We start from the raw sequence: 12,446 nt of genomic DNA, 5'->3' as shown, positions 1-12,446 counted from the left end.
CAAAAAGATATAGCTTGCTCATAGTCTTACACAATAATATTCCATTAGGTTGTTCTGAAGAGGTGAACCAGTTAATGCAATCCTCCTTTGACATTTAACTTGTTTCAAGGCCTGGGTTACATCGGCCTTGGTGTTCTTGATTGTATGGGCCTCATCACAAACTAGTATATCAGGTCCATCCTACCAAAAACAAATGCAGAATTCATCAAATGAAGAAACTACGAAATGCAACTCACCAAGAAAAAGAAAATAGAAATAAAAAGATGATGCCAACTAGTAACTTCCTGATTAGCATTGAAACGAATGGTTAGGAACCCTTAAATTTAGAAGCAGCAGAAAAAAAGAGAGAACAGAATGACATATAGAATGATGACTTTTTTAAAAAGAAATCCCGCCCTGGTAAGTCTGCCAATGAAGTGAGATAAATTTTTTTTGATTAACAACATTTTATTGCAAAGGCAACAAGGGGATGCCACCCATGGACAAAAGAAAGCGAGGAAAAAAGAGAAGGACAAAGAAAAAAGGACCTATACACCCCTCCATACTCCAATGAAGTGAGAGAAATGAACTTAAATGACTATTACCCAATTATGGTAACAAATACTGCATATATAGTTGGAAGAACAAATAAGAACAGAGTCCTTAGATGCAGGAACCTCCTATTGGGATGGCAAATCCACCTCAGAACCTTGGCCCCACGGTCCCAAGTAAAACTCCCCTAGGATCCTTGCTCTTATTGAGAAAGGAACCTGCTCCTAACAACGATATTACTTCTTAGGTATATAAATCCCAAAAGAAGCAAAAGGACAAGATACCAAGATAAGCTAGAGAAAATATGAAGTAATGATAAGACACTAGAAAAATATTAACTCATATTTGCTCAAATACTTAGTCTAAACAATAAAGTCACTCATATTTGCTGAAACAATATTTGCTGTAACACCATAGTTCAAAATGTCGGTCTTGGTCGCCATAATGACGCGGTTTAGGGGTGTAAAGGTAGCTGTAGCAAGAGCAGTTACTTTCTTTAAACTTAGCGGTCGCCATAATGACCAATGCTTGTGCTTTTTTTTTTTTTCCAGAATCACACTTGTTGAGGCATAAAACGATGTTTGGCTATTTTTCTTTAATTTACATACCTAGTTCTAGATATTTTGTATCTTTGTGTTGACTTTAAGCAGTTCTGGAAATAGTTTTGTATGAAGTTATGCATCATAAATTTGTAATTCCTCAGTTTAATGCTATTTAGCACAAATTTGCATGTTAAAAAGAATGATACAGGCACATGCTATTATGATAAAAAAAAATATTGCTTTTGCAATTTCATAGGACATTATTATTGTTCTTTGATACTGTACTCTAGTGGTTGTAACTTGGTAAGGAAAAAAAATTGGAAATTCTAAAGTCATAAATGCCAATTTTCAAAAGGCTTTTGTTGAAATGCACTAAATTAATAAGTTACAAATCTTAAATTAGTAAATAGTAACAAGTAACACCATAAAAATATGAAGGCGTTTTTTTTTTTTAAATACTTCTGCTAGCCCTACATGTAATGATAATTGTACTACTCACATCATAAATTACAAAATTTAAGAACTGAACTTTATCTAACTTAAAAGGACTTTTTTTATTGCAAGTGCAGAATGAGAATTGAGAGAGAGAAAAAGAGGTACTAAATTTGTGTTTGGGATATAAAGCTGCCTGTGTATGTGTGACCTTGCGTGTGTGTGAGTGAGAGAAATAGAGAGGCAGGACAAAAAAAAATACAAACAGAACAATGGGGAGGCGAAGAGCAGAATGAGAAAACAAACATGAGACTGGGAGAGAGGGGCTGAAACCTGCAACGCAACTGCAAACCCACCAAGCTCACCAAGTGAAATTGGTATGCTGGAAACATTAACAGGGAGGCTTTTGTAGAGCAAATGAAGTCAAACATTATTTGAGAAGATGTGTTTAAATTCCAGTGAATAAAGTAGATTCCAAGGTGAAATAATGGTCCATTTGAATCTTTACCTCTTGATTTTGCATTGCCAATAGTGACTGTGCATATTTTGTCGACCGTAATGGTCCATTACCACTTTATATGTATCAGCGCATACAGTTACATAACACTGATGCAAAGTGATTTTCATTCACACCGCAGTATATCAACCATAAAGGAACTCAGTACCTACTGATACCGTTAAGTAACGGTATCAGCCGTTACATATCACCACTATTTCAAACCATGACACAAATTACCAACTATAAAACTTTCTTGTATTACATATTTATATTCGCATTAATCATATAAACACTACCCAGCGCTCCCAAACGAGAAGATTCTATGATCCTCCACTCCCCCATCCCTACTTTATACAACTTAGATCCTATACTTCAGCTTTGAAATCATTCAATCTTCGCATTAATTGGTGCATTAATCAACATAAACTCTAGAAAAGTACAAATTCCAATTTCCATTGGAAACATTCCAATGGCAATCACCTGAAGCGCGTAACAAATTTCTCTGGCCACGTGACTATCCTTCAAATGCTTTCCGAGGGAGAGATTCCTAAATGCAGAATATCCAATCAAGAAGACACCACCCTTGGCCCTCCATTTCGCAAAATACTCAGCCCTTCTCTCCCTAGCAAAATCAGATGAGCAGCCTTAAGTTACAAAGATTTTCAGATTGGAAAGACCAAGAAAGAAAAACAAAGTCAGATTATTCTAGCTAAGACAACTAAAAGAAAACTATTCAAATCCACTCCATAAAGATGACAAGTTTCTCAAGCTGGGTCCATTAAGATGCAATCTTTTGTTACCAAGCCAGTGCAGTGGGAACTTCATAATTACCAATTGGTCATAAGCATGAGCAAAAAGGTCCTCGCACCAAGCCTGTCCGTATAGGCGCAGCAAAAAATGCAAAAACCGAACTAAAATTATGGATTACGGGAGTAAGAAGCGCCATTGGAAGCCGGAAAGGGAAGCCAGTCTCAAGAAGAGAGGAGGTTGACGATTCCCATACTGCAGTTAAGTTTCAAACAGAAAGAGTTGCAAAAAAGTTTTTATTAGCATTTGACTGACTTGTGAATTGTTTCTCATTTACCCCTTGATATTAGTAAAAACTCAACCCAATTTGGCACTTGAAATACCACATAAACCATTTAAGAGAAGTTAACAAATCGAAGATAATGTATAATTTTAGCTGGTTTAAAATACTCATCTCAATGAATTACTATTGACAGTCATACATCAAAAACTACACTGGTTCATCAAAAACTAGCTTCAAAATAGCATACACTTACCAACACAACACTCCCCCTCAACTTGAGCACTGATATTGCAAATTCAACCACCTCACGATAATATTCAAATTACACAAAAAAAGGAATTCGCAATCACTAATTTATCTTTTCAATATCTCAGGGTGTACGGGCCAGCTTGCGCACACCCTGGGGTACCAATCCAGCTGTCCACTAGGGGACCCATTCAAAGCTGGAGTAAAGCCCTGTATGGACTGGCCCCACAAATTTGATAGGTTTCGGACAAGAAACCTTAAAGGGAGCAAAACCCTAAGTCCAACCTTGACCACCAGGCCAACTTTTTGGGGTTGATCACTAGTTGTTTATAAGCTGCAAGCCTGCAACTGCCAACTCTCGCTGCCAAAGCCCTTCCCAATCACATGTGCAATGCATGCTCCCGTTGTTATGAAAGCACATGCAGTTCAAATCAAATTCCTTCTCTCTAAAACAACATTAAAAAAATAAATAAATAAATAAGGGCGTTACAAAACATGTTTTCTTGTTTATGTTTTGTTAGTTTTGCAAAACACGGGTGTAGCATGTTTAAAATTTATATTTCTAGTCTGAAAAAAAACAAACCTTCTTTATGAAAACAGTAACAAAAATTGTTAAGTTATCGAACACCACCTTCAAGGACTAGGGATCAATAGCTACAAATCTACATTTTTCTCCTGTTTATCATTGTATCTCAAAGTCATTTTTATATTTCTAATGTGTTATTGGTCTAAGGATGGAACGATGTCCCCCCAAGGTCAGAAGCATGTCTCCCTCTTGGAGAAAAGAAGCAATAAGACACGAATGGACTAGGGTTCCAAACATGTTGGGGAGTGCCCACAGAGTCTTGGTTCCAAAAAGGTCACACGACCTTAAATTTAATGTGCTTCCGAAAAGGTCACATTGACAAACAATAATAGTAACCGTGTAATCCCCAATGAATGGGGTATGGGCAGGAGGATTTGAGACAGACCATAAAGAGTGGTTGCTCTTAGAAAGTTTTACCCCTGAAATGGCAGAGTGAAACAATACAAACACATCACTGAAAAAGATAATAAAACCAAACCTTGAAACATCTCCCAGCATGAAGATGCGAAGCGGTTTCAACTCTAAAGGGCTCCACTTCGAAAATTCGCTTCGCCAGTTGTGCAAAACAGTAACTGGTGTCACAATTAGTGCAGTTTTCAATCCTAAATCCACACTTCTCATAGCACTATACAAGAAAGCTATGACCTGCCAAGACAATTGATTCAGCTCAGGCAAGATCATTCATCAGTATACTAAAGCTATTACAAGCTATTCAAAAATGCAACTAAATACTCCCTCTGTCCTATATTGCTTGTCCAGTACAAGAATGATAAGATAATAGAAGTACCACATGAGAAAATTGGAGAACTACAGGTTAACACTTAACAACCTCTGTGAAAATCATGAACGTAAATACTTAATTGTTCCATGGATTGGTACTAGCCTGAATGCCACAGAAGCAGAAAGTCAAGCAAGAATCCATATGGTGCTCAGGAATAACTTAAAAAATGGCAATTCATAATTACCCAAATTTTTGTTCCTTGTACTCCTTTTCCTTTTTCAAACACAAATAAGACCACACCTTATTATAAAAAGGAAAATACCATTGAGACCTGAAAATTTATATGACGAAAAGGCAACAAAAATTGCACTGAAAACAGTCAGTTGTGAGGGAAAACAAAGATACCTGAAAAGTTTTACCAAGGCCCATGGTATGAGCTAGAATACATCCGAGACCCTTATCACCGGACTTCACTTTTGTAATTGACTGGATAATATTCTCCCACATAAATCGTATCCCTGCAACCTGCAATAACTTGCATGGTAAGAATACAGATACAACTCAACGGATAACAACACAAGGTCAAGATAATCCATCGGTCATCATAAAAAACACACGCACACACAAAAAAAGAAAGAAAGAAGCAATTCCCTAAGCATTTACTAGAGTCTACTGTACAATTCACAACCACAAATTGTGTATAGAGTGCCCTAGCATGCCGGGTGAATTCTAGAGTATTATCGGATTGTTCAAATGAAACAAACTGACAAGGGAGTAAGAAACTTATGATTTGTGTCTCGGACATGTGTCCAAGTGTGTCAAAAGAACGACACAGGTATGTGACCTCTAGCCAGGAGTTTCTGCTTCCTAGGCTTGGAGTAACAAATACTGTTGACCTACGATCTTCAAAACCAAGTGGATAATACGCACTCAAAAGATTATTGAAGAACAAAAACCTTCCACAATTACCTAGAAAATCGACTGGAACATGGACACGAACAGAACGCTGGAGCCGCCAATTAAGCTAAACCGCATATTTGGGGCCAAAATATCCAGCGATGATTTGTCACATGTTTGTACAAGCCCTTCATGCATCAAGTTGACGGAGGGCCAAGTCAACTGACACGGACAAGTACCAAGGCCAGGGTTTTATGGCCAAAAGAAACATACAAAGATATAAGCCCTTGGGTAAAACCCAGCCTTCAAAACTGGCTTGGAAAGGAGGGTGTCCAAGAGCTTATATGGAAGAGAGAAGCTAGCAAAGAGAAAAGCGTAGGAAAGAAAGAGGGATATTTCTAAGTCTTTCCTAACCATCAAGTATCCAAGTATAAACTCCACATTGACCAGTGAACACAACAATTATCAGATGTAACAGGTTCCCAGTAGAATGATACGAACTTGAAATCTTCAAGACTAAAACATGTGCAGCGTAGAATAAAAACCTGATGGCCTTTTAGTTTTCCTGACATGCTCGGAGGAATACGCACAGGCTCTTCACCCTTTTCCCTCACAACATTCACTATATAACCCGTGAGAGCATCACCCAGGACTTCAACACTACAACCTTCAGATAAGTTGCCACTAAAGTTCATAGAACTCATAAGCACCGATTTGCTTTTAACCTGTGCTTCCATAGACTTCAGGCGGTCTTGGCGCTCCTAGAAAATTGGTAATACAGATACATGTTAGGTGACAACAAAAATATTGTCTAAAGTAAACGACACCACTAGACAGAAATTACCTTTTCAATTGCAATTTTCTTTTTCGTCTCTTCCCCTAGTTCAGCATCGTCAAGGATTCTCCGGATTTTCTTTTTTCGTTTTCTTTTGGTGCTGATACGGGGAAAAATGACAGTTATAAACAGATAAAAGTGGACTGAATAGTAACATTTTTTGGTGCTTTTTTTTTTTGTAATACTATTCGAGTTTTAAAAACAGATAGCGATGCACAAGATCATATACAGTTGTAATTATAGATGATGATATCTTAGTAATTAAATCATATTCATCGGACATTAATAGATACGTGATGGCACACGTGAAAATTACAGAAAATGCTTAATGGAAAAAGACAAGGTATGAAGCGAATAGCATCAAACACAATGGCCATGAATCTCAAGATGTGGTAGTGAGGCCATATAAATAAGCTTCTAAAAGGGAAGTCTATTGAAACATGAAAAATATGATGAGTTTTCTTGAGACATTAAAACAATGTGTACTTGCATAAAGGAGAAAACATTGAAGTTAGTAGCAAGATCCTTCTAAAATAGGTGTGCTCCCTAGACGGGAGCTCGAATCGGCGCTCACAAGATGGGAGCTTGATGGGAGATCACTCCCCTCAAGACGGGAGCTCGCTCCTAACTAAGATGGGAGCTTATCAGGGCGTTAAGGCAGTTATTCTCTTACTTTTAAGGGAGTTATGCTAAAGTGGAAATATTAGTCAAGAAGTTTTAAGGGAGTTATGCTAATACGAGAATCATATTAGTCAAGAAGTTTTGCAAATTGAGAATATATAACTTCCAATAATTACACTTTAAGATCAGAAAATTTTTCATTAAGTATACTTTTCCTTTAATGGTCAAGTATTTAAAGATATTTTATATACATATTTTTATATAATCTATAAACGCTCCTTACACGCTCCCAACCTTAGGAGCTTCTAGGTGCCTCCGTTCCCCCGCCCCCGCTTCGTGCTACTAAGTATTGAACTACTAGTGATGATGGTGAAGGTGTTGAGAGTACATGATAAGGGGGAGGAAGATGAGGTGGATAGGGGATTTGGGTTGGATAGGGGAGGGTCACGACGTCTTGGAAAGGTAAGGAACTAAAGAGGCTTCAATATTCAATCAACTATGATGCACAGAAAAGGGGCAAGCCTTACAATGAACTGAGACGGAAGTCATGGAATACGAAGTCTGTTAGTGAAATGTGGGTTCTGATGGAAGAGTTTACAAGAAAGTTTAGGTTCAAGCATGCACAGATTACTTCTTCCATGATTAATGGAAAGGCTGGAGGGGAGAAGTGGAAGTCATTGACAGAAGAGGAAAAAATTGTCTCCTGTGAATCACATTTAAAATTCAAGGTACAATAACTGAGGACAAGAATTCGACCACCCAAAAGAAAAAGCCCACACTCTTCAAATGGAGCTCAATTACTAGAAATAAATAACAAAGACACCTCTTTGAATGGAGAGTAGATGCAATACCCAAAAAGAAGCTTGGGAACAAATTTTTCCCTTGAAGCCTTTTTGATTGGTTATCCAGTAGGCTTTCGGTTTTCCTTTGTAATTTTAGTATTGTTTTTCTTTTTTCTTCGACACAAAATTTTCAACCATCACCATAAACTGAACCCAAAAGGAGAGAAAAAGTTTTACCCAACCACCGGCGATTTTTGAGCGAGTAGACAGAATTCATGGTTGAGCAATGCATTCTGTGTCACGGACATAGAACATGAACACATTAAAAATTGACAGAGGACACCTCAAAGCTTGAGGTGTGGAGCTGGTATGTATCCTATGCTTAGAGGACACAACTGTCATAAGGTCCTAGATATTTCTCCTTTAGGCCTTACGATGTAACATTAACTAGCGTGGAAGAGCATACCAAAAAACTAGAGAAGAGGGGTGGAAAGGGCTTTGATAACAAGGAAAGATTTACTTTGGTTCACTTTATTTTGGACGAGAATTAATTTTGGTTTAAGACTCCTTCAGGGGTGGTCTGAGTGGAAAATAAGGTTAAAATATTGATAAGGTTGAGTTTGTCTTCCAACGAACAAAGGTGTCTTGGATGGCAACTTCTTATCTAAGAATAAAGCTTTGCTTGGTAAGTGGTGACAGAGATTTGCAATTGAACAAAAAAATTGATGTTAAGAGTAAATAGTCGTGTTCATTGTATGGTTAAATTCTTAAATGCTTGACTGGGGAATTCTCATTTCTCAGTCTCCACGGAAATGGAAGGATCTGCATCTTTTCTCTTGATTCATTCATTTCCTTAAGTGTTTTGTCGCCTTGATTGTAACTTCTTTTTTTCCCTCATGGTTGTAAAGCCTCCATTGCATCCATCATCCATGGCTTCTTCCACCATGTGGTCCCAATTTCGTGGAAGATTAATTTCTTCGGGAATCTTAATGATGCAAGCGAATGAGTTGGTTGTTTTATTGTATATTCTCGGTGTCGTCTCCTTGAGTCATGGATCCATTGCCAAAATAGTATGGTCTGCTAATACATATGGATTCCTTTCTGGAATCTTTTTTTTATTTTCCAAGTATACATTTTTTTGGCTCCCCTGAAGATGATTTTGGATACTATTTTGCTTCTTAAAGTCAATTTGCAAAGTCCTGGTTTCACAAGAAGCGCTATACCTATGCTATCAGTCTGAAGAGGCCTAATTGCTTTATGAGTAGGGCGAGAGAAATCAATGGAGCACTTAATCCAGCACTTCCAGATACATGTGGACTTATGGCACAAATGTTTCTCTTGGTGGAGATGGATTGGGAGACCTTGGCTTCTTGCGTCCAGAATTTTTCTTATAAACATCCAAGGTAAATCCAAATTGAGGCCGCGTTGAGACGGGACAACCATATACTAAAACAAAAGGCAAGCCAAAAATAAAAAAGCGAATTCCCACATTCCTAACAAAAGCTGAACACCAACACACCCAACTACCTGCATCCAACTTGTGCCATGTTCACAACAGGGGTTTCCCAACAACTGTTTCAGCACCCAATGAGGTTTCTGACTCTGAAACCCACTATGAAACCAATTAACTAACACACTTTACAATTGGCTGTAGGGGTTTTGGATCCAATAAGAAGGACCAACTGCTTTTGAGATCTCAGTTTTTGTATCATGCTCTAGGTCCTTTGGTAGGAAAGGAACTCAAGGTTTGTGAGGATATGTGCGAAGAAAATGAATGGTTATGGGACAAGATTTGTTAAGCCTTCATTTTGGGCTTCGGTCACTTCTCCCTCATGGGCATTCCTCTGCATTTGCTATCTATAGATTGGCATGTTGTATGTGACTTGTCATCACTCATTTTCTCTGTTCTTAGGACAGGCTTGTTCTCATTTATCCTTGTGTGCCTGTTTTCCTTTCTTTATAATCAAATCAAACTAAGACTGAAAGTCACAAAACTATACAAAAAGGACGAAAGTCACATTGCTATAGATGATATGAATTTTGACTATTGGCTAACATTATCTAAAAAGGGGCCAAAAAAAGATGCACCTGATAGAAACAGTGATATCTGCATCAGAAGAATCCGAATCACTGTCAGAGCTAGAAATCATGGGAACTATAGATCCAATAGCTTTCTCCAACTGTAGAGTCAACTGCTGGAGAACACTTGGAGAGCAGCAACAACATTGCCAACCAGACAACTGGACTTTTAACAAGCATTCTTCGCCTAAATTCCTCTTCAAACAGGAGTTACAAAATAACATTTTACATGACCTGCAACTCACAAAGTCCTTGTTCCCTCCACACCATCCACAATAACACTCCGAACAATCAGGATCCTGCCGATGTAGATTATTTATACGTTCAAGGTCAAATGTGAAGCACTAGAACAAAAATTTCCAAAACAAAATGAGATGATTTTGCTAGTAGTACAGCAATTTACATCTTTATGAACTAGAACAAAAATTTACATCGTTGTGAAGCCTAGAACAAAAATTTACGTTGTTATGCACAGTTGCAAATCAGAAAAACTAACACAAGCTGTAGGATTATAGCAAATCCAAATAGCTAGTTAGTGATCTTAATAGTAGCACTAGCACATATAGAAATGCAAGAAAAAACTATTTCCTTCAGAATCAAAACAATCACCACTGAAAGAACAGTCACTCGTTTATGAAAGTTAACTCCATTTCGTACAACCAAAGAACTGGAATGGGAATAACTGTAGTTGCTTAGAGTTGATGATGAGATTACCCCAGTAACAATGATCAATAATCACCCATTTAGTGCTCTATCAATGACTAGACATATAACTGCTACAATCAGTTCATTGAGTACTACGGTGACAATAATCATACCTGTAGATGCATCTTTTCTTCAATAAAACATTTGCAATCCCTGCAGACAATTACTTTTAGAAGTGGATGTGGATGTGGTAGTACTTCAGCTGCTAGTTTATCACAAACAGTGCAGCGGAAGATCCCATTCAAACTCTTTAAGGGAGTATGAGCTGTATCGTCAATGTCAATAACAACGGGGCGAGTCTTCTTATTATCAACCTCTAGTTCCTCACTGTCATGTGAACGCTTGGTCCCTCTGGTTTCACTTTCGTCAGGCAAACAGGAATCAGAACACACTGAAGAGCTACCGTTAGTCTTTGATTTTCCCTTCTCATGATCATCAGAAACTTCAATATTTTCATGCACGCCAGTCCTCAAATTCTGACCCATCATTTCAATCTTATTACTCTCACTATCAACATCCAGATCCGCATCTGAACTAATTTCCATCTGCTTATCTGCTGGCAAAAATTCTCTCTCTATGGCCTCCTGATTTAATAACAAAGTTACAGACAAACCAATACTGAGAAACATATCTATGTCTATTCAAGAGTGACCTGACCATGTTGCAGTTACAGGTTACTTGTTTTTTCTATCTTCAAGCCAAATAAAAGAAAGAATGCAATGCTAAATGTTAAAGCATCCAACTCCAAACCAATTGGCAAAGAGTGGAGAGGCCACCGAGGCTCATATACTAGTTTTGGAGGAGATAATTAACCGATGTGGGACAAATCCCAACACTCCCCCGCACGTGCGACCCCCGATTCGCACGTGGAGAGGTCAACAAAGGATCCGGAACACACGGATCACAATGAAACAAAGTGCAACTATGGCACAAACAGAGGGGAAAAGCCTCCGAAAGCCTAGCTTTGATATCATGTTAAAGCATCCAACTCCAAACCAATTGGCAAAGAGTGGAGAGGCCGCCCAGGCTCATATACTAGTTTTGGAGGAGATAATTAACCGATGTGGGACAAATCCCAACACTAAACATAGTCCGGTCTCCGGTGTGACACAATTGAAGGAGTAACTGACAAGGTCATCGAAGCAATTTAGGCATAGTGACATCACCTCCAACTTCACCATCCCTTGTAAAAATTGAAAACGAAACATTCTTTTTGGTTCCTCTTGGTTATAAGTCTTCAATTCTGTCACTTCAAGATTGAGAACCATCATTTTAATACAAGTTCTTTAGTTGCGGATCAAATTATGTTCAGCTAGTCAAGGATGGAGGGTTTGGGGATTCAGCATTCGATATGCTTAACCAAACCTTATTCAGTTAGTGGCTGCGGGTACATGCAAAACAAGACCAATATGGATAAGGGTTATAAGTTCCAAGTTCGGTGGTGATTAGAGGCCATGGACGTCCATGGAGGTGTGAAAATCACATGGAGAGATGAGTGGTGGAAAAAAATTAGAAGATTGGCTTATCTCTAACAAGCATATGAATGCATGATATCTATCTCCGAAGAACCCAATGTTGGCACGACATGATGGAGGGATATTCCTTTTTACTATTGCCAACAAAGATGCTTTGGTTACAGATTATCTGAGACCCACCACACAAGGAACATGTAGGAATCCTACTTCATTAGACCTCTACAAGAGTACAACTTGGAGATATTAATATGTTTTGAGGTTCCCCATGGGATTGAGGCAGTTAAAATGGGATGAACATGATAGGTTGTGATCATGGCAATAATGTTTACTAAACAAAGTCCGATTGTCGTTTAATGAAATAAGGGGCCAGAATTAATTTCTGTCAAAGAATTTTTGGGACATCCAAATTGCCATTAATGCGGAGCTTCCAAAAGGCCAGTTGGCTTCAATTCCTTCACCCTAGAC

The 12,446-nt window shown here is 38.2% G+C and overlaps 1 protein-coding gene across 2 annotated transcripts in view; it reads right to left on the bottom strand.

Moving 5' to 3' along the window:
• LOC131301119 (protein CHROMATIN REMODELING 20) overlaps positions 1-12,446 on the bottom strand; it is a 29,780-nt gene that overhangs the window by 9,785 nt on the left and 7,549 nt on the right. For both annotated transcript variants that reach the window (XM_058327274.1, XM_058327275.1), the window contains exons 10-17: positions 10,620-11,090; positions 9,811-10,100; positions 6,329-6,419; positions 6,030-6,245; positions 4,993-5,112; positions 4,345-4,511; positions 2,485-2,626; positions 31-180 (exon numbers count right to left, since the gene is read on the bottom strand). In XM_058327274.1, the coding sequence (XP_058183257.1) occupies positions 31-180; positions 2,485-2,626; positions 4,345-4,511; positions 4,993-5,112; positions 6,030-6,245; positions 6,329-6,419; positions 9,811-10,100; positions 10,620-11,090 (1,647 nt within the window). The remainder of the gene's footprint in view (positions 1-30; positions 181-2,484; positions 2,627-4,344; positions 4,512-4,992; positions 5,113-6,029; positions 6,246-6,328; positions 6,420-9,810; positions 10,101-10,619; positions 11,091-12,446) is intronic.

The sequence above is a fragment of the Rhododendron vialii genome, chromosome 9a, assembly GCF_030253575.1.
Source record: "Rhododendron vialii isolate Sample 1 chromosome 9a, ASM3025357v1".
Taxonomy (NCBI): domain Eukaryota; kingdom Viridiplantae; phylum Streptophyta; class Magnoliopsida; order Ericales; family Ericaceae; genus Rhododendron; species Rhododendron vialii.
This window is presented reverse-complemented; position numbering and strand designations above follow the sequence as displayed.